Source organism: Moschus berezovskii, chromosome 28 (genome assembly GCF_049115385.1).
Source record: "Moschus berezovskii isolate FMDL1 chromosome 28, NW_MosBer_1.0, whole genome shotgun sequence".
NCBI lineage: Eukaryota > Metazoa > Chordata > Mammalia > Artiodactyla > Moschidae > Moschus > Moschus berezovskii.
This window is the reverse complement of record NC_142487.1, coordinates 11,614,284-11,637,478: the sequence shown is the minus strand read 5'-3', so window position 1 is coordinate 11,637,478 and position 23,195 is coordinate 11,614,284. Positions and strand designations below refer to the sequence as shown.

General features: G+C 54.3%; 1 protein-coding gene across 1 annotated transcript; it reads right to left on the bottom strand.

Annotated features, from left to right (window-relative positions):
* Positions 1-476: 476 nt before the first annotated feature.
* IMPA2 (inositol monophosphatase 2) lies at positions 477-22,188 on the bottom strand. The gene is made up of 8 exons (XM_055417228.2): positions 21,949-22,188; positions 15,078-15,211; positions 11,934-12,038; positions 10,043-10,088; positions 8,159-8,267; positions 2,855-2,963; positions 2,221-2,372; positions 477-973 (listed from the first exon to the last, which is right to left on the bottom strand). The coding sequence occupies exons 1-8, from the start codon at positions 22,042-22,044 to the stop codon at positions 858-860; spliced, it is 867 nt and encodes a 288-aa protein (XP_055273203.1). The 5' UTR covers positions 22,045-22,188; the 3' UTR covers positions 477-857.
* Positions 22,189-23,195: the final 1,007 nt, after the last annotated feature.

The window sequence follows — 23,195 nt, the reverse complement described above, 5'->3', positions numbered from 1 at the left end:
GCCAGGCGGCTCTAAACGCTCTGTAAGTATTGCTGATGGCAAATTAGGACACAAGGGAGGAAGTCAAGCATGACTGGAACTTCCTCTGTCCTAAGACTGACTTTCTCGATTCTTAAACCTCAGTGAATGTTTAAGTTCAGCCAGAGAACGTCCTCATTAGAATTGTTCTTACACAGAATTCCTCTTCCTAAAGAGGAAAAAAATAAGGTCAAGAAACTACTTTTCTTCATTAAACCGATCACAAAACAATAGGATTTTAGAGGTTTGATTTGGGTTAGGTTTTCTTCAGTCTGACCCATGCCTTAAATTTTAAATACAGACGCGATAATGACTTAAGTTGTCGTCACCAGTGGCAGGCAAACAACAAACCTTGTGTGGACTCTGGGCTGTAATGTGCCAACAACTTCTCTAAAGGGCCTGTGGATTTTGGGGTCATTAGGGGAAACAGGAGACACACTTGTGGAGGGAAACATAAGCAGAGTGGCATCACTTGGTTTATTGTATTCTGAAGTGTCATGGGGGGCTGGGGAGGGATGCTGAGAACAAGCCTGCTTTATCAGCAGTTCTAAAGCCTTATCACCTGAGATTTGCATTCTGGAAACAAAATCATGATTGCAGTATCAGTACATATGTCCTGTGAGATCTGGGTTCCGGCCCTGGTGGACGGCTGGACTAACCTGACGTGAGGTCACAGAGAGAAGACACCAGACAGCAAAGGTGCCCAGACACGGGCTCAGCTGGACAGCCAGGCTTGGCCTGACGGCTCCTCTGGGGATCAGGAATTCCTGTTGTTCAGGGTCTCGCCAGCTCCAGGCTCCCAGTAGGCTCCATTCAGGGTGGCCCTGTGTCTGCTCCCCTCACCGCTCATCATCCCGCCCATAGTTAATTGTCTGCAGGGCCTGGGCAATGAGCACCGCCATCTCCCGCGTGCCTGCAGCAACCACCCTGCATGACATGAGGTCCAGTGGCCCGCCTGTGGACAGAAGGACAGGGCGTCGGGTGAGGGGCCCCAGCCCTGCTCTGCCTGACCCGGTCCATCCAGCCTGCAGTCCCAGCGTGTCCTGAGGCTGTGGTAGTGGATACCAGCTTCAGGTGCAGTGCCTGAGGCGCAAGACAGGAGGCAGTTCTCAACCTCTGTGTGCTTGGGGCTCCAGGGACCCCGCAGGCCTGGGGAGGCTGGGGGTGACCTTTCTGACAGGTCCCTGAAATGGATGCTCTAGGCACTGGATATCTGGGGCAGGATGAAGGACCTCAGCCTCCTGGAGGTGTGAACAGGCCTAATGGACTCGTTGGAGACCTTAGTACACACATGTGTTTGTGTGTGCTCACATCCAGGAGCCCCTGGTGCACGTATTGGCAAGTACATGTGCTCATGTGGTCACATCCAGGAGACCTTGGTACACATGCATGTTTGTGTGTGCGTGTGCTTGTGGTCACGTCTGGGAGACCATGGTGCACACACGTGTTTGTGTGTGTTCATGCTCATGTGGTCACATCCAGGAGACCTTGATGCACACGCATGTTTGTGTGTGTTCATGCTCATGTGGTCACATGCAGGAGACCTTGATGCACACATATGTTTGTGTGTATGCATGCTCATGTACTCACATCCAGGACAGACATGTCTTCAGCTGAGATGGGCCTGCCTGTCCTTGATGCCCAAAGCCAACGTGCCTTCACGTCATGCCTTACCCCCCTGCAGTTCCACCAGGCCCCGAGGAGAAGGAGCAACAGGGAAGGGCCAGCACAGGCCACAGAGGTTATTCAGGAGCCTGGCATGTCCACAACAGGCTCTGGAGCAAAGGTGGGGGAGAACAGGCTCCACAAGAACCCTGACGTAAAGGTGGCTGCTTGGGTGTTCCTGGGGCGGGACTTGCCCCTGTGGGGCCAATCACTAGGGTGGTGACCTCCAGGCAGAGGAACAGGTCACCTCTTGGATCACCACCTAAAATCTCATCATTAGATTGGGGCGCACACGGCCAGCTCTGTGGTCTTGGTGGATGTGAGAGCTTAGAAAACACTGCCCGCCCTCCCCCTACCCCACCCCTGAGTCCTGACCCTGGGTCCATTTTCACACCAGGAAGTGGGAGAAGCCCTCTGGCCTGGCCCACTGTCCTCCAGACCCATCTGTCAGGAGAGGAGGGATGTCTGTCTGAGCTTGTGGGTCTGTCCGGGGGACACACCCCTGGGGACGGAGAGCAGTGTGATGGCCAAGCTCACCTGATGTGTCCATCACAACACCCCCGGCTTCCCTGATGATGACTGTGGCTGCAGCCAGGTCCCAGCAGTGCAGGCCAAACTGGTAGTAGGCATCGGCGGTGCCCGCAGCCAGGTGGCAGAGCGCCAGGGTGGAGCTGCCGATGACACGAACCCTGCCAGAGAGGGAGGGGGTGAGCACACTGAATGGCCCTGCTCCAGTGGTGCCCCCTGAAGGTCCCCTGACTCAGAAACTGAATGGGAGCCCAGGGCCTCTTCCCACAAGCTCTACTCTGAGCTCTGAGCCCAGAGTGGTGCTGCCCAACAGAACCACCTCTGCTAACGGACCAGCCCTCAGTTGCGGAGCCTGAAGTGTGGCTGGTGCTGCAATGGAAGAACTCAGCCTTCACTCTGTGGACCCTTGATGACCTTGGATTTAGACCACGTGGAGTCGCTGCTGTCACAGGGCAGACCCAGGGGAGACTGAGGGGGAGGGGCATCACTGACGTCACGGAGGGCACTGAGCTCGGGGGCCCTGTCCTGACCCAGGGCTGCGGAGCTCCGGGCTGGGGATCAGCTGGTATGTGTGTCCCCTGCTCCCGCCCAGGGGGTAGCTGGCTGCTGTGCCTGCCCGGGGGTCCCGGGAGGGGAGGCGTACCCATGGGCCCCCGCATGGAGCAGCCTCTCCATGTTGCTCAGGAACAGCTTCAGGGTCGCGGGGTCCCGTTTGGGTCCGATTTCTGTCAGAACCAGGGCCTTGGACAGGTCTGCATGGAAAGAATATCCACCCCCCCCATTAAAAATGTCACGACGTGGTGCCCGCCACACAGCCAGGGTTCTCCCCAAAGCGAACGTCACACCCGCCTTCTACTCATGCTCACGCTCCATGTCCTCCCTGTGTGGTTGGTGCTACAGAGGTTTCTGACCTGGAAAAGGGAGGTCGGGCTGACCAGCCACACCCTGACTCTTACCTCCCAGGCCCCAGAAAGGCCTGGATGCTAGGGGAGCAACCTCCCAATCTTCTCGTTCCAGGGATGCATAGCACGGAGGAACTTACGGAGGAACTTGGAAGGGTCTGGGGGTGGTTACAAAACCAGCATCACTCAATCACAAACAAAAACAAAGTGATTCCAGGGAGGAAAAAAAATGCCTCATCAAATAAATCTGCCTTAAAAGCCTTTCTCCTGCTGCTGTGATGACAAAGATGGAAACAACACCCCCGAAGAGAAAGTGACATCTAAACAATGTCTTTGGAGGGGTCCCTAAGAGTAACCCCCCAAACGCCCCCACGTGAGGGAATGCTGCTGTGTGGCCACCAGATGCAGGCAATTGGCTGACTCCCTGTGGGGCTGTAGCACCGTCCCTACTTGACTACAGACCCCCTCACACCCAGATTTCATGTCCTGTGCCCTCAGGCCTCGGGGCTCGCCCACCTGTGTGTTCAGTTGAGAGAATGAAGCCCCTCCATGAAGTGGAGGAAAAACCTACCCACAGGTAACCTCACTCCTGCAGTCACCTCCCACTAGGGACAGACCACCTGCAGGAGACACTGATACTGTTGCTGCTCAGTTGCTCAGTCATGTCGGACTCTTTGCGGCCCCATGGACTCTAGCCCACCAGGCTCCCCTGTCCTCCACTGTCTCCTGGAGTTTCCTCGAATTCTTTTTGTCTTTTCATACTGTTCATGGGGTTCTCGTGGCAAGAATACCGGAGTGACGTGCCATTCTGTCCTCCAGTGGACCATGTTTTGTCAGCACTCTCCACTATGACCCATCCATCTTGGGTGGCCCTGCTGGGCATGGTTCACAGCTTTGAGTGACACAAGCCCCTTCGTCACAAGGCTGTAATCCATGAAGCGGCTGTGAATTCTAACCATTTGAAAACCTTTTTCTGGCTGAGGATCAGAGTGAGGGTGTCTTGAGAGAGGTTTCACAGCCTAGAGGCGAGGGAGGCAAGTCCTCTGCCCTGAAATGCGGCCTCACTACTCCGAGCCTTTACCTCTGGGCAGCAAGTACAGGCCTGGCAGTTCCCCGTGGCGCCTCGGACCATCGCGTGTTACATGCATGCTCCTGCCTCCAGATCCTTACAGGCCATGAGCCCCTCACGTGAAAAGTAATATTAGCCATACTACCTCACTGAAGAGTTCAGAACTGGACAGAAAGCAAGCTGGGGACTGGGAGGAGGGCCACCTGGACTGAGCCCAGGATCAAAGAACTGCTCGGTTTACAGCATATAATTTCATGTCATGTGACCGTCATCTCAATACTTTAAGTTCTAAAGAAACAAGTAACTGGGGGGAAAAAACGCTGTTGAGAATCCTAGAAAGACCGCCGTGGACACCCACGTGACTTCCTTCAAATATCCTCTGACAGAAACAACAGCTTGGAGGTTAAAACAAAAAATAGACGAAACCATCCACAAAACCTGTCCACACCCGGCACTTCCCCGCCCCGACACCAGGGGGCGGAAGACGCCCGTCGGCGTCACGGCCCCGCGGCCTGACTGGGGCCGGGGAAGGAGAGAAGGTGGCGGGTCTGCTGGACCCCGAGCAGTGAGTGACGTCAAAGTCACTCAGTCATGTCCGGCTCTTTGCGACCCCATGGCTCCAGGCCAGAATACTGGAGTGGGTAGCCTTTCCCTTCTCCAGGGGATCTTGCCGACCCAGGGATCGAATCCAGGTCTCCCGCACGGCGGGCGGATTCTTTACCAGCTGAGCCACAAGGGAAGCCCAAGAATATTGGAGTGGGTAGCCTGTCCCTTCTCCAGAGGATCTTCCCGACCCAGGAATCGAACCGGGCAGGACCCCGAGCAGGAGACCCTCAAAATCTGCAATAGACTGAGGGGCCGGGGGAGCCCCTGGCAGGGGGTGAGGTCTGAAGAGCGGGCGTCGACAGCCCCACAACTTCTTGTAACTGATGTTCCAGGGCCTCTCCGGGCAGGACCCACGGAGCAAACACTCATGGGCGTGAACCCCACGCTCACTGCGCTGGAATCAGGGGTGCAGGACCGAGGAGATGACGGCTGCCGTGGGGGAGGGGCAGAGCCAAGCGTCCAAGGAGCCAACTCTGCAGACACTTCACAAACACACCAGGAGAGGGAGCCCCAGAGCCACTAAATGACAGACGGTGCCTCCCCACCACACCACCCGCCCACTCCATCCCCTCAACTTCCAGAGCTCAGGACTACAAATTTCAAGTAGCAAGAATGTAAAAGAATGATATTTGAATCTCATACGCCATTATCACAAGAATAAAGAGAACAGGAAGCGGAATAACATCTCTCCAGTTGACTAAAGATTTCCTGAAAGATCTGCCATCAAAACAGAAGCGGGTGTAAGTGAAAAATGGAGAATGCACGGGAGAGCATCATTCACAAGTGGAGGGGAGGGGTCCCAGGAGAAATCAGGGAAGAAAACTTTCATAAAAGAAAGTCAGACTCAATGAGTAAGATAAACACACATGATGGGGCTTCCCTGGTAGCTCAGATGGTTAAGAATCTGCCTGCCACGCAGGAGACCCGGGTTCGATTCCTGGGTCGGCAAGATCCTCTGGAGAAGGGAATGGTTACCCACTCCAGTAGTCTTGCCTGGAGAATTCCATGGACAATTCCATAGGGTTACAAAGAGTCAGAGATGACTCTGAGTGACTAAACAACAAACAAACACGATAGATCATGCTTTACAAGAAACGAACTGTGAAAAGGAGAAAATTTTGAAAAATTAAAAAATTGGTAGAAAAGGTGAAAACGTTTAAGAGAAAGTGACATATTTGAATGGACATGTACACACTGACATATTTTAAATGGATAACCAACAAGGACCTACTGTATAGCACAGGGAACTCTGCTCAATGTCATGTGGCAGCCTGGATGGGAGTGGAGTTTGGAGGAGAATGGATACATGTTATATGTATGGCTGAGTCCCTTCACTGTTCACCTGAAACTATCACAACCTTGTTGATCGGCTATACTCCACTATAAAATAAAAAGTTTACGAAAAAACAATGCTTAGATGAGAAGAGTGACAGAAAGATGTGTACTGAAATGTTGGCTAAGGAGCTTCCCTGGTGGCTCAATGGTAAAGATTCCACCTGCCAATACAGGAGACACGGGTTTGATCTCTGGTCCAGGAAGATCCCACGTGCCACAGAGCAACTAAGCCCATGCACCACAACTATTGAGCCTGGGCTCTAGAGCCCAGGAGCCACAACTATTGAGCCCACACACCCTAGCGCCTGAGCTCCGCAATAAGAGAAACCACCACAATGCTCACGCACCGTGACGAGAAGAGCCCCCGCTTGCTGCAACTAGAGAAAGCCTGTAGAGCAATGAAGACCCAGCACAGCCAAAGATAAATAAATATTTTAGAAAATGTTGGCTACAAAGTGCCTGCAGAAATGCATCCCAGCCTCAGCAACAGGTCACAGGTGGCTGATTCTGTGCAAAGACTCAAGTTCCTGCTTTGATTATGACTCTCATTCTGAGCACCAGCCCCAGGGCCGTTCTTGAGCGCTAGGATGCAGGATGTAACGTAACCGTCACGGCTGTCGTTGTGCCTCCCTGCGTGTATGAACACCGAGGTTCCAGGAGCACAGTTGACCAGTCACACACGTAAGGCATCACAGTTGGGACAAAGCCAGGTGTGTAGATATCCAAGGGTTGTGCAGCTGAGAGGAACATCCTGTCACCTCTGGTGGAAACCAGGTCACCCGGCTCGCAGAGGACAACCAGGGCGGAAGCTGTCACCCTGGACTGTATGAGTCAGAGTCTTAAAACAATCGCGGGAGGGCTTTGGAACAGAGCATGGGGAGACTTGGGCTTCCGTGTCGCAGAGGGGGCGGGTGGTGGGTGTGAGCCGTGGGAGGAGGGCTGGATACGGGACGGTCTAGGAGGGGTGTGAGCGTGGGCACCGAGCCGCCTGTCATAGCACATGAATGTGGAACAAAGTTCACCCAAGAGTTTAACAACATGCTCCCTCACCCCAGCGTTACACAACCAACTGCCTGGCCGCCTCTGGCAGGCGAGGCTGTAATTAACGCTGCTGTCTACACGGCCAAACCAAACTGTCCTGGGGCGGGAGCCGGGGGCCGGGCAGCAGAGGCAGTGGCCGGTCCGTGGTCCTACCCCACCCACCCCGCCCAGTCCCTGTAATGTTCCTCCCATCCCCACCCACACTCTGGGAACTCCTGACCTCCAGGCCGCTGCCCGCCCTCGGTCCTACTTGGCCCGTTCTCCACATGGTGGTCATCTCCCCTGCGGACCTGCTGCTCGTGGTCATGGTCATGGGGCTGCCATCCCCTCTCCCCTAGCCTGGGGATCCACATGGTCTGCTCTCCCTGGAGCTCAGCCTGGTGGACCAGACCTGGCCTGGAGGTCCATCTCCCCACTGTTGTGGGAACCCGCGGGCAGGGATACCCCTGACTCCTCTCACTGCCTCTCAGGCCAGCTTGCCACACAGACTGTGAGTCTAGCAGTAGCCCCTCTGTAAAGGCCACCACGTCCTCTGTCCTGCCCCAGGAATGACAAGGGCTGGCAGCACCTGTGCAGTGTATGACACGGCTCATGACAAGACTCCCCTCGGCCAGCCGTGTTCTCACAGGAACCAAAGTCAACTGCATCTGGGAGTCACAGTCCCCACCCAGGTGATGTCACCCGGCCACCGAGAGGGGCTGAATGCCAGAGCATGCCTCCGACTCTGCCCTTGCCCTGGCCGGCTCACCGGGACGATTCGGGAACAGGTGGCTGGGTTCCTTCCCTCGTTTGGGATGAAAGGTGAGTGAAGAACAGACCCGGCCCATCAAAGGCTCCTGGCCACAGCCAGGGAAACAGAGACACAGGCTGGCTCGATGTCCAGTCCCCCAGGGATGCGCTGTCCCTAACAACACTAGACCTCGGCAAGGGACCCCCGTGGCTGCCTGGAGGAGCAGTGACTCTTGACAGGTCCCTTTCCCATGAGAGGGCCCACCTGTCTCCCCGGAGACACGCAGTCGCTGACCGTTGCAGAAGGCACCCTGGCCCCTCCGGCCGGTGTACAGCCGCTCCTCTGTGCAGTGGTAAATCACCCCAAATTCCAGCTGTGGACAGGAAGGTGGAACAGAAAACAAACAACATGACACAGTGACCAAAGGCCATGAAGCTCCAGCTGTAACACTAATGCAAGGGGTGTGGGTGAAAAGTAGCTTTCAAAAGGGAACTCAACAAATCAGCATCTGCAGTCAAACCTAGACCTGAATGTGAAAGCAACTGTTCTTTTCTTAAATCACTACATTTAAAGATATATTTAAAGGAATAAGACTATATTTTAAGTTGATATCATAACTGAGCATTTCATTTTGATATGCTCATAACTGAGCGTATCATTTCAACATTACTGAAAGTAACTGGAAAGACTTCATTCTTCAAAAAGATCTCTTTTGTTTTTTTCCTGGGAGGTGAAAAAAGAATCTTGCGACTCCAATCAAACCCCACAAGAAACTCAAAATTGCTGACATGTGAAGAACTCAGAATGTCTCCGGAGAGCTGAGGGCATGACAGAACCCAGAACTGGGCAGAGTGGAAGCCCAGGAAGAAACGTGGATCCCCGGAGGGGCTGGCCCCCCACCACACACATGTCGGGGCACACAGCCTCAGTCCCCAACAAGCTGGTGTCCAGAGGAGGTGAGCCTCCTTACATCTCTTCCCCCACCTCTCTGTTCTGGGTTAAGAACAGTATGTGTGCCTGTCCCAAGGTGGGCAGGGCAGCCAACAGAGAGAGAAAATGGGACAGATGCTGGCAGATGCCCAATAGGAATCTGGGCTGGCAGGAGAAGTACCCACTCCTGGAGGACCCCCAGTCAGCACCCACCCAGAGCCGGCAGCACATGACGTCCCCCTTCCTCTTTCCCATGACCCTGGCCTTATAGGGCTCCCCAAGTTCAAGTCAGTCCTGGAACTGGGCTGGCCTCCCTGCACCCATCAGAGGCCGAGGCCTGGCCAGTCAGTGACCCTGCAGCCAGAATGAACCCTCCACCCCTCTGTGCTTACCGCTCCACACGCACGTCTCAGCGACCACATTTAACACAGAAATAATGTGAGTGACTGATTCCCTAACCAGGATCAACATTAAGACTCTTGCTTATTGTCACCTCAAAAACTAAGTTCTTTCTCACAGGCAGGACTCCCTGCCCGCCAGCCGTGCTCATGCCAAGAGTGAGGACAGGACACAAGACTCTAACGAGGGCTCCTTCTGCACAGTTCGAGCCCTTGACCTAGGCAAGGGTAACTGCGTGGAAGGAAAGGCCCTTCCTGCCTGTAATCTCTGCAGTTGACTAATGAAGCTAAAGCCTGCATCCCAGCCTTTCCTGCAGGTCCCACAATGTGGCCCAGTTCCAGGGTCTGTGGGAACGGAGCGACAGCCACGCTCTCACCCAACAGCGAGAGGAGGATGAAGGACTAACAGAATATTGGGACTAGAGATGTCCTCCCAAAATAGGAGCTTCTTTATTGTGTGACTTGATCACACGCCCCAGGGGTCAGATGGAGACTAACTGGGAACACGTGCCCAGAATGTTCCCTACACCCGGCCCCGCTGAAAGCCCTGGGGGGTGGGGCCGGTGAAGCCCCGAACCCTCACAGCCTAACCCTTCACACCCCAAACCCTAATGCCCCAACTCCTCATACCCCAACCCCTTATGCTCCAAACCCTCACGCCCCAAAATGGTTTGTACCTGTTTCCTTTCTTGGATTTGAAATCAATACCATTCACAATGAAGGCTTAGGACAAGGACAGGAAAACAGGTTAGAACCATGAAGTGAGATAAAGAAACAGCAGCCAAGGGCCCAGGCAGTCAGGGTCGCATCCACCACATACCTCCTGGTTCACAGCAAAGCCAATGCTGACCGCCACGGTTGGGAACCTGCAGAGGAGACAGATGGTTGACGCTGTGACATCATGGACTCGTGCAAACTCAGCAGCCTCTGTGCAGTTGGAGGCACAGAAGACCTTTCTACAGCGTGGCTGGGTTTGTTTTGTCAGAAGCTACTTCCCACAATGGCACCGAGTGCTTCCAAGACAAGCAGGCCAAGCTGACCTGTGGGACAGCGACCTTGAAAGACAGCTGCACTGACAGTTGTTAGGATGGACGGTGACCACAGAGGACCCAGCTGAGAGATTTTAATAATCAGCTTTCTGGTTCTTAGTGGACGGTGAGATGGAGGGTCCAGGTCTGAGACAACCAGGCCCTCCTGACACGAACCCTGGGTGAGCCTCATGCAGGACAGAAGGCGTGGTCATGGCACGGAAGGCAGGTGGTGACCTCGCAGCCTGCCCTTGGGTTTACATCTCCAGAACAATCTCTCCTTTATGTGAAGACTGTCAGAGCTGAACAGGCAGGAACAAGGAAGGGCTGGTTCTAACCCAGGAGTCTTGGGACCAACCATTCCCAGGCTGTGAGGTGCTGTCCCCATGGGATCACTCATGACACCCCATGGCTCAGCAGGGGTCCCACCCTCAGAAGGGCATTCCCCACTTTCTCTACCCCTGACGCTACAGATAGGTAGTGTCAGAGCTGCAGGGTGAGGAGTCACCATGGCCCTGTGGCCCTGGACAGTGTCTGGAGACTAAGGGTCAGCCGCAAAGCTTGTTTCCTAAATGACACTCTAGTCCAGGTTATCTCTCTGGTCCTGGGGTAGACATGGGGCCTTTGTCCACCACAGGGCTTGGCCCCTTCTGTCCCCAGTACCCACACACGGGCTCTACTCGGTGACCCACAACTTGATTCATGTGCCCCAGTCCCACACGACTCCCCAGAGTGTCACACGCTAGTTAGAATTAGAGTCTGGTGGCACTGTTGGGGTCACCAGACTGCTCTGTTCCACTGCATCCAACAGGGCCATGACCAAATTCTCAAGGTGACCCTCATGTGGGAAAGGGTGACAATTCATGTGATGGGCAGAATCACTTTCCACACTTATATGTAAACACTCCAAGTAAGGGCTCCACACCCCAGGCCAATCACCTCCTTACTGTAAGGAAGGAAGTGGGTGTCTGGGGTCATCTATAGGAGGCCCTCCCTAAGCATTCAGCTGGGGGATACAGGTCATGGGACCACCCCCCCCGCCGACTGCAGGACAGGGATCGGGCTCTCCCTGAGTGTCTGGCTGGGGCGATGCAGGTCATGGGAGCCCTCACTGCAGGACAGGAGCTCTGGGGGCTGCATGCATGTCCTCGTGGGAGAGCCACCCTCTGTGGAAACCACGGCACCCTCGGTGTCCTTAGGCCCCTGACCAGCTGCACAACCCTGACACCTGCCCCCAGTCAGCGCTTCTAGGGCTGGGCTGCGCCATCAATGCCCCAGCCCACTCCCCTCCCCACCAGGGCCTCTGACCCCCCGAAAATCTGCTGTTTGGGGTCGATATTTGCCATCAGATCAAGCTAGCAGCTAGGGGGCTCCTCACCCCCAAGGCCACTGTCCACACTGCGTGTTCCTGAGGCTGCTGGACCAGACACCTTGTGTTATTTACAACCCTGTCCATCTCTCCAGGGGACTCCTTAAGGGTCCTTCTTAATTCAACCCAACGTTTAAATGTGACAAACACAATAGTTTTTAAACAATAAGCTTTGAATGAATCTCACAAACGGGAAACCTTAAAGTATCAAGACTTGATCACCTTGTGAGTGAGACCAAAGCCCGCTAGAGGTCTGCTGACCGGCTGCTGCCTCAAAAAATGCCACTTCTGAAAAGATGGGTGTGCCTGCTCACCTGTGCACAAAGTTGCAGGTGCCGTCAATGGGGTCCACAATCCAGGTGGGGCTGGGTGTGAGCACGCACTTGGCCCCGGCTGCCGCAGCCTCCTCGGCAATGAACCTGCAGTGGACAGAGCTCAGCCTGGGAAAACGCACCAGGTACCCAAGACACAGCATTTCAAAGCCCAGCTGTGAGACCAGCAGGCTTCTCTGGGTCAAACGGGCAGGATCTAGTGAGCTCTAGTTCTCTGACCAGGGATTGAACCCCGGGGCCCCTTGCACTGGGAGCTTGGAGTCTTAGCCTCTGGACCACCAGGGAAGTCCCTCATAGGCCTGTGGGAGGTACAGAAGGAAATAGCCCAGGGACAAGGTTCACAGCTTGAGACAAATTAGACCAACCCATTTCACTTTATTAGTTTTCTCTAAGAGTCATAAAAACCCTCCTTGTGATTTTTGACAGCCCAGTGCACCCAGGCCTTCTCTCTGGCCAGTTTGTTGACTCTGTGACAAGGTCACCTTCAGTCCACCAGGGAGCCAGTTCATGGTCCTCAGCATCAACTGTCAGGCCACAGCCCGGCTCCACAGCCTGATGACAGCGTGAAACCAGGGAGCCCATATCAGGTTGTTTCTTATTTTATCAAAGTCAAAACAGCTGCAATCTATCTTTAATACTGTTTTGTGAAAGACTAAAAATGAGGAAGAGCAAACACTCCGAAAGAAAGTCCTTCTTAAGAAAGGGTGACAATCTTACACCAGCTTGGTTAAGGGACATATTTAAATACTTAGATACACAGAAAAATGACAACACACTATTTTATCTTACAATACATATGCAACTTTTTTCTCATCACAGATTTCTCAATTTGTCTCTGATCTAAAATACATTTAAATGCCCCCAAATTCTGGTGCTAGTGCTAAGTGCTAAGTCACTTCAGTCATGTCCAACTCTTTGCGATCCTATGGACTGTAACCCACCAGGCTTCTCTGTCCCGAGGGGATTCTCCAGGCAAGAATATTAGAGTGGGTTATCATGCCCTCCTCTAGGGAATCTTCCTGATCCAGGGATGGAACCCATATCTCTTACCTTGCCTGCACTGACAGGCGAGTTCTTTACCACTAATGCCAGTTCTGGTACTTTCTCTTAAATCTTAGTCATTGGGAAAAGACCAAGCCTGGCTTCGAGCTGCTGAAAGATGATCTCAGATATCTGGATTTTCTAGGCAACAGAGCAGAGAGCAGTGTCCTGGAGCTGGCCCAGAGCTGAGAAGAAGCCAGTTGACCTGGGCAGCCAGCCCCCGCCCCTTGCAGCCTGCAGTGTGGGGACCCTTGGCTCGTGTTGAGGCTCGGGGGGCACTTGCATCCCCCAAGGCTTTGTCAGGGGGGTGGAAAAGCTCCAGGGAGCTCGACACCCACTGTTGGTCGGGGCCACTGCTCTGGGTGGACCAGATGGTCTTCTGAAGAGGTTTTCCCCATGTAACATGCTGACTTCTGCCCTGATACTTGGCAAGGAGTATGGAAATTCACACCGTGCAATTGGATACCAGGCCCCATGTTTACACAACAGTGGATCCAAACCACCAGGAGCTGGAGCATGATTCCAGGATTCGGCCTGTGAGAGCAGTCTCACTGCAAACTGCCAGAAGCCCTGGTACCATCTCTATGAGGGGCCCTGGTGCCATTACCACATAGAGCCCTGCAACTGCCAGAGCCTCTACCTGGACCCCTGGAGGCCCAGCCCAGATGCCTCGCTGCTGTCGGAGCCTCTGGATGACACATGGACGGAAGGAGCCCCTGGACCAGAACTGGTGGTGGTTCCTGAGCTGCACTCTCTCAGAATCCAACCCCTGGAACGTGGCAGGGCTGGGGCGCCAACCTGCCGGCACCCCCGCCTGCACCTGCAGTGTTAATACTGAGTGACTGACTCCACGTCTGCGTGGACCTGAGTGGCTCAAATTCATACTGCTTAAGGGTCAAATGTGATTCCTTGGAGGCTGCCAGTTAATTTAGATTTTTATAAACTAAGAAATCAAACATTTCAGAGCCTGTCGTGCTGTGATTCATGGGGTCGCAAAGAGTCGGACACGACTGAGCGACTGAACTGAACTGAACTATTATAACAGATGTCAAGGTTCTGACTTTATACCAAACAAGGAAACAGGAAGAGACACTGAAACACAAGGGCTGCCAACAGGAATATGCATGTACACACCTTCATATACACATCACACAAATACACTCACACAGGACATACCACACACACAAGACACATACACATACCACACACACACATACCACACACACACCACACACATACACATACACAAACATACACATACCACACACGCACACACACCATATACACATACACATGTACACATGCCACACACACACACACCACATACATACCATACACACATATACCACACAAACACACACACACAACACATACATACACACTTACCCAACACACACCATACAACACACACACATACGCATACCACATATACATACATGCACCACACACACACACACACCACATACACATACCACACATACACACACCAAACACACACACACACCATACACACATACACATACCACACACACATACACACAACACAAACACATGCACACATAGTACACACCACACACACACATGACCCCCAGGTGATGCAGGTTAAAAGGAAGCAGCAAGGAGAAGGGCGAGTGTGGACTGGCCTGTGCCCTAACCTTGGTCACTCGCCGGGCAGCTGAGGAGGGAGCCCCTCACGGGTCCAGATTGACAGCAGCCAGGCCGACACGTCGTCTACACCCAGGAACCCGGTGACTGGGCTCTGGGGTGAGCAATTCCCTAAGGAAGGAGAGGACCCTCCTGCTCAGGAAGCCCCCCTCCCTCCCCAAGGTCCAAGCGTCCCCCGGGGCCCCAGTTTCCCGGAACTAGACGCACAGCACTGGGTGGGTGCTGGTCTTCCTCAAGGAAAAGACGACAGTTGCATTAGATTTTCCACGTGGTGACTCATAAGGTTGCGGACGCCTGTCCTGGAAAGCAGGTAGCCCTGGGGGGACAGCCTTCCCTGGCTCAGGCTTGGGGCCACATCCAGCAAGTCTGTGTGGCCTGGGGGTACCTCGGTGGTGGGGTGGGGGAGCTGGGTGCACCTACCTGTGGGAGGGAAATCTGGTCTGCAGCTCCTGCAGGATTAGGGCCTCCACCACGTGGTCTGTCTCTGTCACCAGGTCTGCGGCTGACGTCTTGGTTGAGACACGTTTTTCCTCAGAAAGGGCTTTTCTGATGATCTGCAGTGAAAGTTGGGAGGTCAGTGACACTGGCCGCCCCCTTCTGCCCCAGGGCTGGGCCCCTCCCCCACTGCCAGTGGACAGGACAGATAGGCAGACGGGCAGTGCCGGGCTCTCTGTGGGCTCTTGGGAGCCTTCACTGCTGCCCCCTCTTCTCACGAGAAAGCACCTTATGGCTCCCATCACCCCTGATGGTGGCTCACAGTGACCTCGAGGGCTGGCCTGGAGCAGAGACAACCGGACCTGAGAGGCCAGCCCTCCTTCCAGGAACAGAGCCCAGCCCAAGGTTGGCAGGCACCGAGCCACCTGGCAGACCTTCCTTGGCCTCCTGTGAAGGCAGGTGTGGCCCTGGGCCCAAGGTTGGCCCAGAGGACGTAAGGGGCATCGATGTGTGACCTCTGAGTCACGTCCTCAAAGGGCCACCATTTGCTCAGTGCTTCCTCCTACCCATTACACTCCCCCCTTGCCGTGATATGGGTGTGCTAGGGGGTCGGCTTCTGTCTCCTGGGTCAGAGCAATGGAGACAGGGCCCTGGGAGGCTTCAGGAAGCATCCGCCCCCAGACTCTAATTGGATGGGGGTGAGGAAGGACCCCCACCTCTGACCCCATCTCTGCAGGAGCCAGGCCATCCTCCCACCTCTGCGTCCTCAAGTTCTGCCCCTTCTGCTCCATTGAGCCATCACTCACCCTCCAGCCCTCTCCCATGGGGGTCCTGTGGTCATCTGGGCTTTTTCTTTTTTGATTGGGGGTGGTGGAGGAGTTAGGCCCCAGGCCACAGATCACGCAAAGGACTTTGAATCGAGGAGGATGCCAAGCCTGTCTTTCTGAAAGGACTTCTCCGTTTCTACTAGTGTTTACTACTGCCATCCTGTGGTTGTTTCATTGCGGGCCCCTGTCCTTCGGCGCAGGGCAGGTCACGCCACACCTGCATCCTCCGCCGCCCGCGGTGCCGCTCTGGCCAGCCCTCTTCACCGGCTGCTGCTCCCCTGGTCGTGTCCTCTCATCCAGTTACAGTCCCAGATACTCAGACCTCATTTCTGAATCACTGTCCCAAACTACGCTGCCCTTCAGACAAGCTGGCCGCCACTAGCCCCAGGTGCCCTCCATCTCCCTCCTCTGAAAGTCCATCCACCCAAGGGGCTGAGGCCTCACGAAACTTAACAACTTATGGCAAAACCCCAAAATCTACTGCACACACGATGTACAAACCTTAATACCAGGTTAACAAAGTTCAATTTCAGACATTTTTCACACGGACAGGAGAGGTGGGGACAGTGTCTTAGAACATAAATCCTTATCAGGCTTGAGCAGTCTTGCCCTTGGGGGATAATCTGTGGTATTCCAGGTGAGTTACCCACCAAAACCCTTGACCACATCTGTTTTCTCCCTGTCTAAAGGATTTTAAACATTCTCATTCTGCCAGCAATAAGTTAGTGTGTGCTGTTTTTTAATTGATGTTTTTCAGCTACTCACTAACTAAGCCAGCACTTCACAGACCTCCTGGCCTGGGTCTCTCCCTCCAAATAACATTCTGTTAATGTTTAATAGATAAAATATGGGCCTTAAGTCACTGAAGCCTGAATTTCAAACCCCATCAGCTCCAGCGTCTGGGGCTCATTCGGAGACACGCCCAGACGTCTCTCTCTTGTCTGTGCACCATCTTGGTTCTGCGCTACTGTCTGCAAGTCAACCATACTGCTATCACCCATCCCCAAGGAGCAACTCATGTGAGCTCCAGAACCGCAGAGTATACTCGGAGAAGCCTGAGCAAGCGGGGTTTGGGCCTGGCAGTACCGTCACATTTCAGGTTCCAGACTTATGAGTGTGATGAGATGGTTAATCTTATGTGTCAGCTGGATACCCAGATACTGAGTCAAATGTTATTCTGGGTGTTTCTATAAGGGTGTTTTTGAATGAGATGAGCATATAAATCAGTAAAACAGCTTGCCCTTTGGAACACGGGTGGGCCTCATCCAGTTAGTTGAAGGCCTGAACAGACAGAACACACAAACCCTTCTCTGTGTGAGAAAGCTCTCTACAGACTGCCCCTGGCCTTGGCCCACATGTGCCAATGGGGCTGCTGCTGTTTCTGCCAGTAGCTATCTCACAAGTTCTGTTTTGGCTGAGTCTTCAAATGTTGGCCAAAGTGCTAAAATTGTCAATGCGGGTCACCCCCGACCCTGTGGAAGCTGGGGGTGCCAGTGCAGGTGGGGCCAGCCGAGGCCAGGACTGACAGCAGAAACACTGAGCTCACCAGCCGCCCCTTCCATCTGCAGGCAGGACAGATGCGGATCTCCCAGAGGAAATGCCGGGGCTTGACCTGTGATCCACCTAAGGAGAGCTCGGGGCGGACAAGCCTGCTCATCCCTGTTCCGGGGCAGGACCCGGCCTAAGACACCAGCCCACGCTGACAGCTCCCAAACTCTACTCTCAGCCTTTCCTGTGAACTCCCGACCACAGGGCTCCACGCAAGAAGAGATCCACTGGCAATTCAAGTTCAACAGCTTATAGCTCGGAACACAATATCTGACCTCCACCTCCAAACCTGCTCCCCACCCCCACCCCCCCCCCCCACCCCGCAGTTCCGGCAAATCCATGGACCAGTTTTTCAGGCCCGAACCTTGCAGGCATCCCTGGCTCTTTTCACATCCACCTCCAATCTGGCAGCAAACCTGCCTACAAAATCCAACTGCTTTACCGCCTTCTTCATCATCTGCAGTCAGACCCACCCTCACCCCTCACTCGGACAATTCTCATAGCTTCCATCAGAAGCTTCTGCCTGCAACCCCTTTGGTGTTGCAGGCCCCCCACCCAGCATCAGTCAGAGTGAACTCCCCTTCACCTTATAGGACTCCACACAGAACTCCAAACTGAACCTCAGTCACACTCAAGAGTAAAGGTTAAAGTCCTTTCCAGAGTTACTCAAATATTTGTTGAGTGAATAAATATATTTCTAATCAGTTTAGCACCATTATTTTAAAAACAAAGGATCTCCAGGAAGTCAGTAAACACATAAAAAGGCACTTAAGTTCTTTAGTCATATAACACATACAATTAAAACTACCATAAAATACTGCCTCAAACCTGTCACAGAGGCTAAAATGGAAAGACAGACAACGCCAAGTGTTGTCAGAGAACCCCCAAATGCTGCTGGGGAAGAGGGAACCCATGTGGCCGCCTTGGAAAAACACCTGGTGGAATTTCCTACCCCATGACACAGCGATTTCACTCTTAGTGTTAATCCAGCTCCAGCATAAATGCATGTGGACATAACCAAAAGACACACGCAAGCGTGCTGGATGAGCAATATCATTCCTGATAATTCCAAACTGGACATTGTACAAAGTCTCAAGAGTTGAGTGAATGAACTGTCATATTCTCACTCACACAACAACGTACTACGTACAGCAGAGCCTCTCAACCAAGAACACTAGCTGGGGATTTGGTGGAGGTGCTTGTTCCTGGCCCCTCTCAGGACCCAGCAGGTAGGAACCTGGGGGTGGACTCAGCCGGCCACAAAGGCCTTCCTGGTGCTTCTGATGCACTTGAAGGTGTGAGGACCACGTCTCCCCAGGAGTGAGACCCATGAGTATCTACTCCAAGAGACCACCAAAAATTCTGTTGGAAGATGGAAGTTGGTAGGTACACAGAAAACTAAGCAAAAGAAAAAAAAAATCTTTTTTTTTAACTTTAAGGGAAAACACAAGTTGAGTAAGAAAGCAAAGAAGGTGTAATAGTGTAATACAAGCATGCTGCTCGGCTTGACCTTGTGATATGTGTGGTCACAGCACGTAAGCCCAGGCACCAGTGGGACTGAAAGGGAATGCAGCTACACGACACAACAGCATCTAATGCGGATGATGCAGAAAAGGGCTACTATTTAGAAGATGGGTGTAACTATCAGAAAACTGAAGACAGCGAGCTCTGGGGAACAGGAGGAGGATGACACAGGACAAGACACTGCTGGCTCCACGACAGTCCCCTTAGTGGTATCTCACTTATCAAATGCCCCCATGTGAATAATTGATAAAAAATACAGTCACAAGCCAGACAAGTGGGGCTGCTGGGTGAGAGCCCCCGCTGTGCCCCTCTGCTCCAGGCAGCCTGAGGTGGACAGGGGGCACCCCACCTCAGAGTACACCAGGAAAGTTTTCCCTGTCTGACAACTAGAATGTTAAAGGAAACAGACAGGATTCTCAAATTTGAGGGCAAGCCTAAACATTTATAGGAACCCAGGAACCCACCAGTAACAAGTCTGAAGCCTAAATAAACTTTCAAAGCTATTAGTAATCAATTTCCATGAGCCACCCTACAGAAAAGCTTGAATTTATCTTTCTAGTCTCTGAATAGAAGGTACTACTAACTCATCGTCATTTGAAGATGAACAGTATGAAGCCAAAATGTGAAAAATACTACAGAAGGTTTCAAGAAGTGGTTAAAAACTTATTTGTATATATTCTGTTATGTTTGGGAGCACCTTAAAATGTATACTGTTGTGACCTTTTTTATTCTAAATAAACAATTTTTATGTCTAATTTTGAATTTTGTATATTTTTTCTTATAGAGGGCCCCTAAATTATTTAAATTTCAGCTTCAACAAAACCTGGATCTATGCTGCAGGACAACTTAAAAAACATAGTTTTCTTAGATACTTTTGCTCACACATCACATAAAAGATGATAAATACCCATTTCGATGAATATCCCTCTCTGTACTTGTGGTGGTGATGGGGGGGCGGCTGACGTCACTCTGTCCTCCAAAGCCCAGCAGCCAGGGCAGGGCTCCTGCAGCTGTGGGGCAGTTGGATTGGCCAGGATGCCCCCGACCCGAGGCAGCCCAGGACTGGACAGTGGAGAGGCAAGGACACAGCGGTCCAGGAAACCTCTCGGGATGGGCAGAGGGGAGACGGCAGCAAAGGGTCCAGGCTACCTTGACCTGAACACATGACTGAGAGACGGAGGGCCACACAGTCTTCTGGGAGCTAGTCCTCCCTCTGGCTCAGGAGCACACAGAGCGGTCGGGGCAGCAGGATGGGAGGGGCAGGCACCCCTGTGCTAGGAGGCCCTGGAACCTGCACCAAACACACCTCTGACTGAGGAGAACTCAAGGGTGAGGGCTCAGCACCCTCTGTCCTCCCCACCCCGGGTTCACTGGCTACAGGCCAGGCTTTCTCCACTCAGCGCCTTGTGATGTTACTGTTAGAGCATCACTAAGGCACTCTGTCCCTCTTCACACAGGACAGGATGACTCTGTGTGGCTTCTGTCCAGTCCCAGCCCCAGACCAGACCACTGGCCCCTCCCCACCCTCCTCCTCTCACCAGGCAGGCAGGGAGCAACAGCATAAAGCTCAGGAGGAAGGTTGCAGTCCTGGGCCTCCGAACTAGACCCCTAAGGGCAGAATCCTTACTGCACCCTCACCCTACTGTCAAAAAATGCTTTTTTTCTGTTGTTCGTGGCAAGTTGCAAAAGCAGAAGAGATCTCTTAGATAAGTTAAAGTTCCCAAGACCCTTATTAGAATGGGGCCTGCTATGTTGCAAGTTCTGTGTAAGCATTTGCAAATTTGTTTAAAAAAAAAAAAAGGGTTTCAAAAACCCTTCTGTTTCCTCAAGGATCTAAATTTGAAAAACCACAGAAACCCTGTAACAACCCAGCAGGGTTTACACAGTGGTGTCTGAATTCTAGACTGGCTTCTTCTCCAAGGCTGAAGGAAGAAAGTTGTACGGTGGAACCTAAAAGTTACCATTATACCCCGAGGACGCGCCTCCGGAGAGGAAGTGAAGGTTGGGGAGGGGCGGGGCAGTGCCCCCGCCCGCCGGGACCCGCTCTCCTGCAACCCCAAGCTTCCTCAGGGTAGCGGGCGGGGTTGGGGTCCTCCTTCTCCCCAAGAATCAAGGCTCACAGCGCCCCTTTGAGTCTTGAGTCCTTCAAACTGCAGAGGGAGGGCCCCCAACACAGAAGGCGTCCACTAGTGTTGAGGTTAACTGTCAGGGGGCCGAGGGACCGCATGGTGACTGTACGCTGGGACACACTTCTACTGCAAAACTGGCGACAGCCTGCCTTGAGAAAAGGAACTGCCGCAGGAACAGGGTTCCTCCTCCGTCCACCTTCTGTTGGGATCGCCGGGACGCAGCCGTGCGCCTTGACGCGCGAGGGGGTACCTAGCCATCTCTGCGCCCGGCCTCCCCCAGCACCCCTAACTTGGCGCCGCACGTGGCCTGAGGACCGCCGGCGTGGGGCACCGAGGAAGGGAAGAGCAGAACATAACGAGAGCGCGAAGAAAGCGCTGCCCTCCGCAGGTTTCTTCGGCTCCGCAGCTCTACTTCATCCTTCCGGTGCGGGCAACAGTTCCTCCATTCGCGCAGCGGAACCCTCTCGACTCCGGACGTTCCAGGACAGACCGTCCGCCCGATCTCCACGCGCCGGGTTCGAACTCCCGGCAACCGCACCGCGTCCCTCCCCCTGGGTCAAGTCCGAGGCAGTCCGCGCGCCCTGACCCCTCTCCCCCAGCCAGGCCGCCCTGCGCCCCCAGCCCGAGAGACCCCGGGCGCCAGTCCCGGCGCGGGAGCGGCAGGTGCACAGGTGTGCCGGAGGCGCTGCGGACTCCTCGGCGGCTCGCGCCCCCCTCGGCGGCTCGCGCCCCGCGCCTTCCTGCCCGCAGGTTCTCCGTCCGCCACGCCCTACACCGGCTGTGCCTCAAGTCCCCGTGAGCCCGCCGTGCGCCTTGGGCCGCTCTCACCTGTCCCGCCCGGAAAGCCAGCTGCACCGCCGCTTCGAAGCACTCCTCCCACGGGCCCCCGGCCGGCGCCTCCCCGTCTTCGCCGCTCGCCTTCATCGCGTCCTCCGGGCCTGCTGGCGCCCCCGGCCCCGACGCCAGGCTCCGCGGTCGCCCAGCGCCTCTGGCCGCTCCGCTCCTGTGCCGCGCCCGCCCGCGGGTGCCGACCTGCAGGGGGCGGGGAGCGGGCGGGGGCCAAGCTGGACCGGCGCCTGGCTGGGGAGCAGCGCCCACAGCCCCGCCCCGAGACGAGCCGGGCCCCGCCCCAAGCCCGCCCCGCCCATACCCCGGCCCCGCCCTCCTCCCCGAGCATCACCCCACCCTGTTTCATCTCTTGTGAATCTCAGTAGTGGGCCCAGGGTGACGTCTGGCCATTCTCTCAACCTCGCGTGTGCCTCGTCGTCATCTGGACCGAACCCTCCTCCACACTGACTGTGGACAGTGTATCCCAGAGACACTGAGGCCATCCTAGGGAAGCGTTTGTTTTATATAGAAGCCGTGCAATGACAGGGTGGGCTGTCAGGTGGGCGTGGAGAGGGGGTGAAGTGTGGTCCGGGAAGGCCTCACTGAGGAGGGAGAGGGGTAGAGGACCAGAGTGGGGAGGGGTAGAGGAGGCATCCATAGATGGAAAATGGGGGAGTGTTGTTTCCAGGCAGAGGACGTATTCCCAGGGCGATAAGGAAAGGTTAGCAGAAGCAGACCCACACACAGGGTTCTGAGCATCTCTATTTCAGCGCTGTCGACTTGGCAGTGCTGCCCCCAGGGGACATTTGGCAACATCTCGGGACTTTCCAGACTGTTGCAACTGCTAGCACCTAGTGGATGGAGGCCAGGGAAGCTGCCAAATACCCACCGATGGACAGGACACCGTAGCAAGGGATTGTTCAACCCAAAAGGATAATAACCCTGGGGTTGAGAAATCATGTCCTACTTTAACTTTCTTCCCAGGAGTTTGGCTCCAGGTTAAAATTCCATGTGTGATGTTTCAGACCTGGCCACAGGCAACTACAAAGCTTTACCTGGCAAGTCTCATGAGGGTGGGGTCTCCCTTCCTCTCGCTGGACTTGGGACCTGGCCAGCACGCTGCCATTTTCTGGAGGGAGTTGAGTCCAAGACTCAGAAGCCTCTCCCCCAACTCCCACATCCCAGCCATGCTCTGGGGCACGTCTCAGTGTCTGGCCCAGGCACCTCCCGTCCCCGGGAGTGGGGCC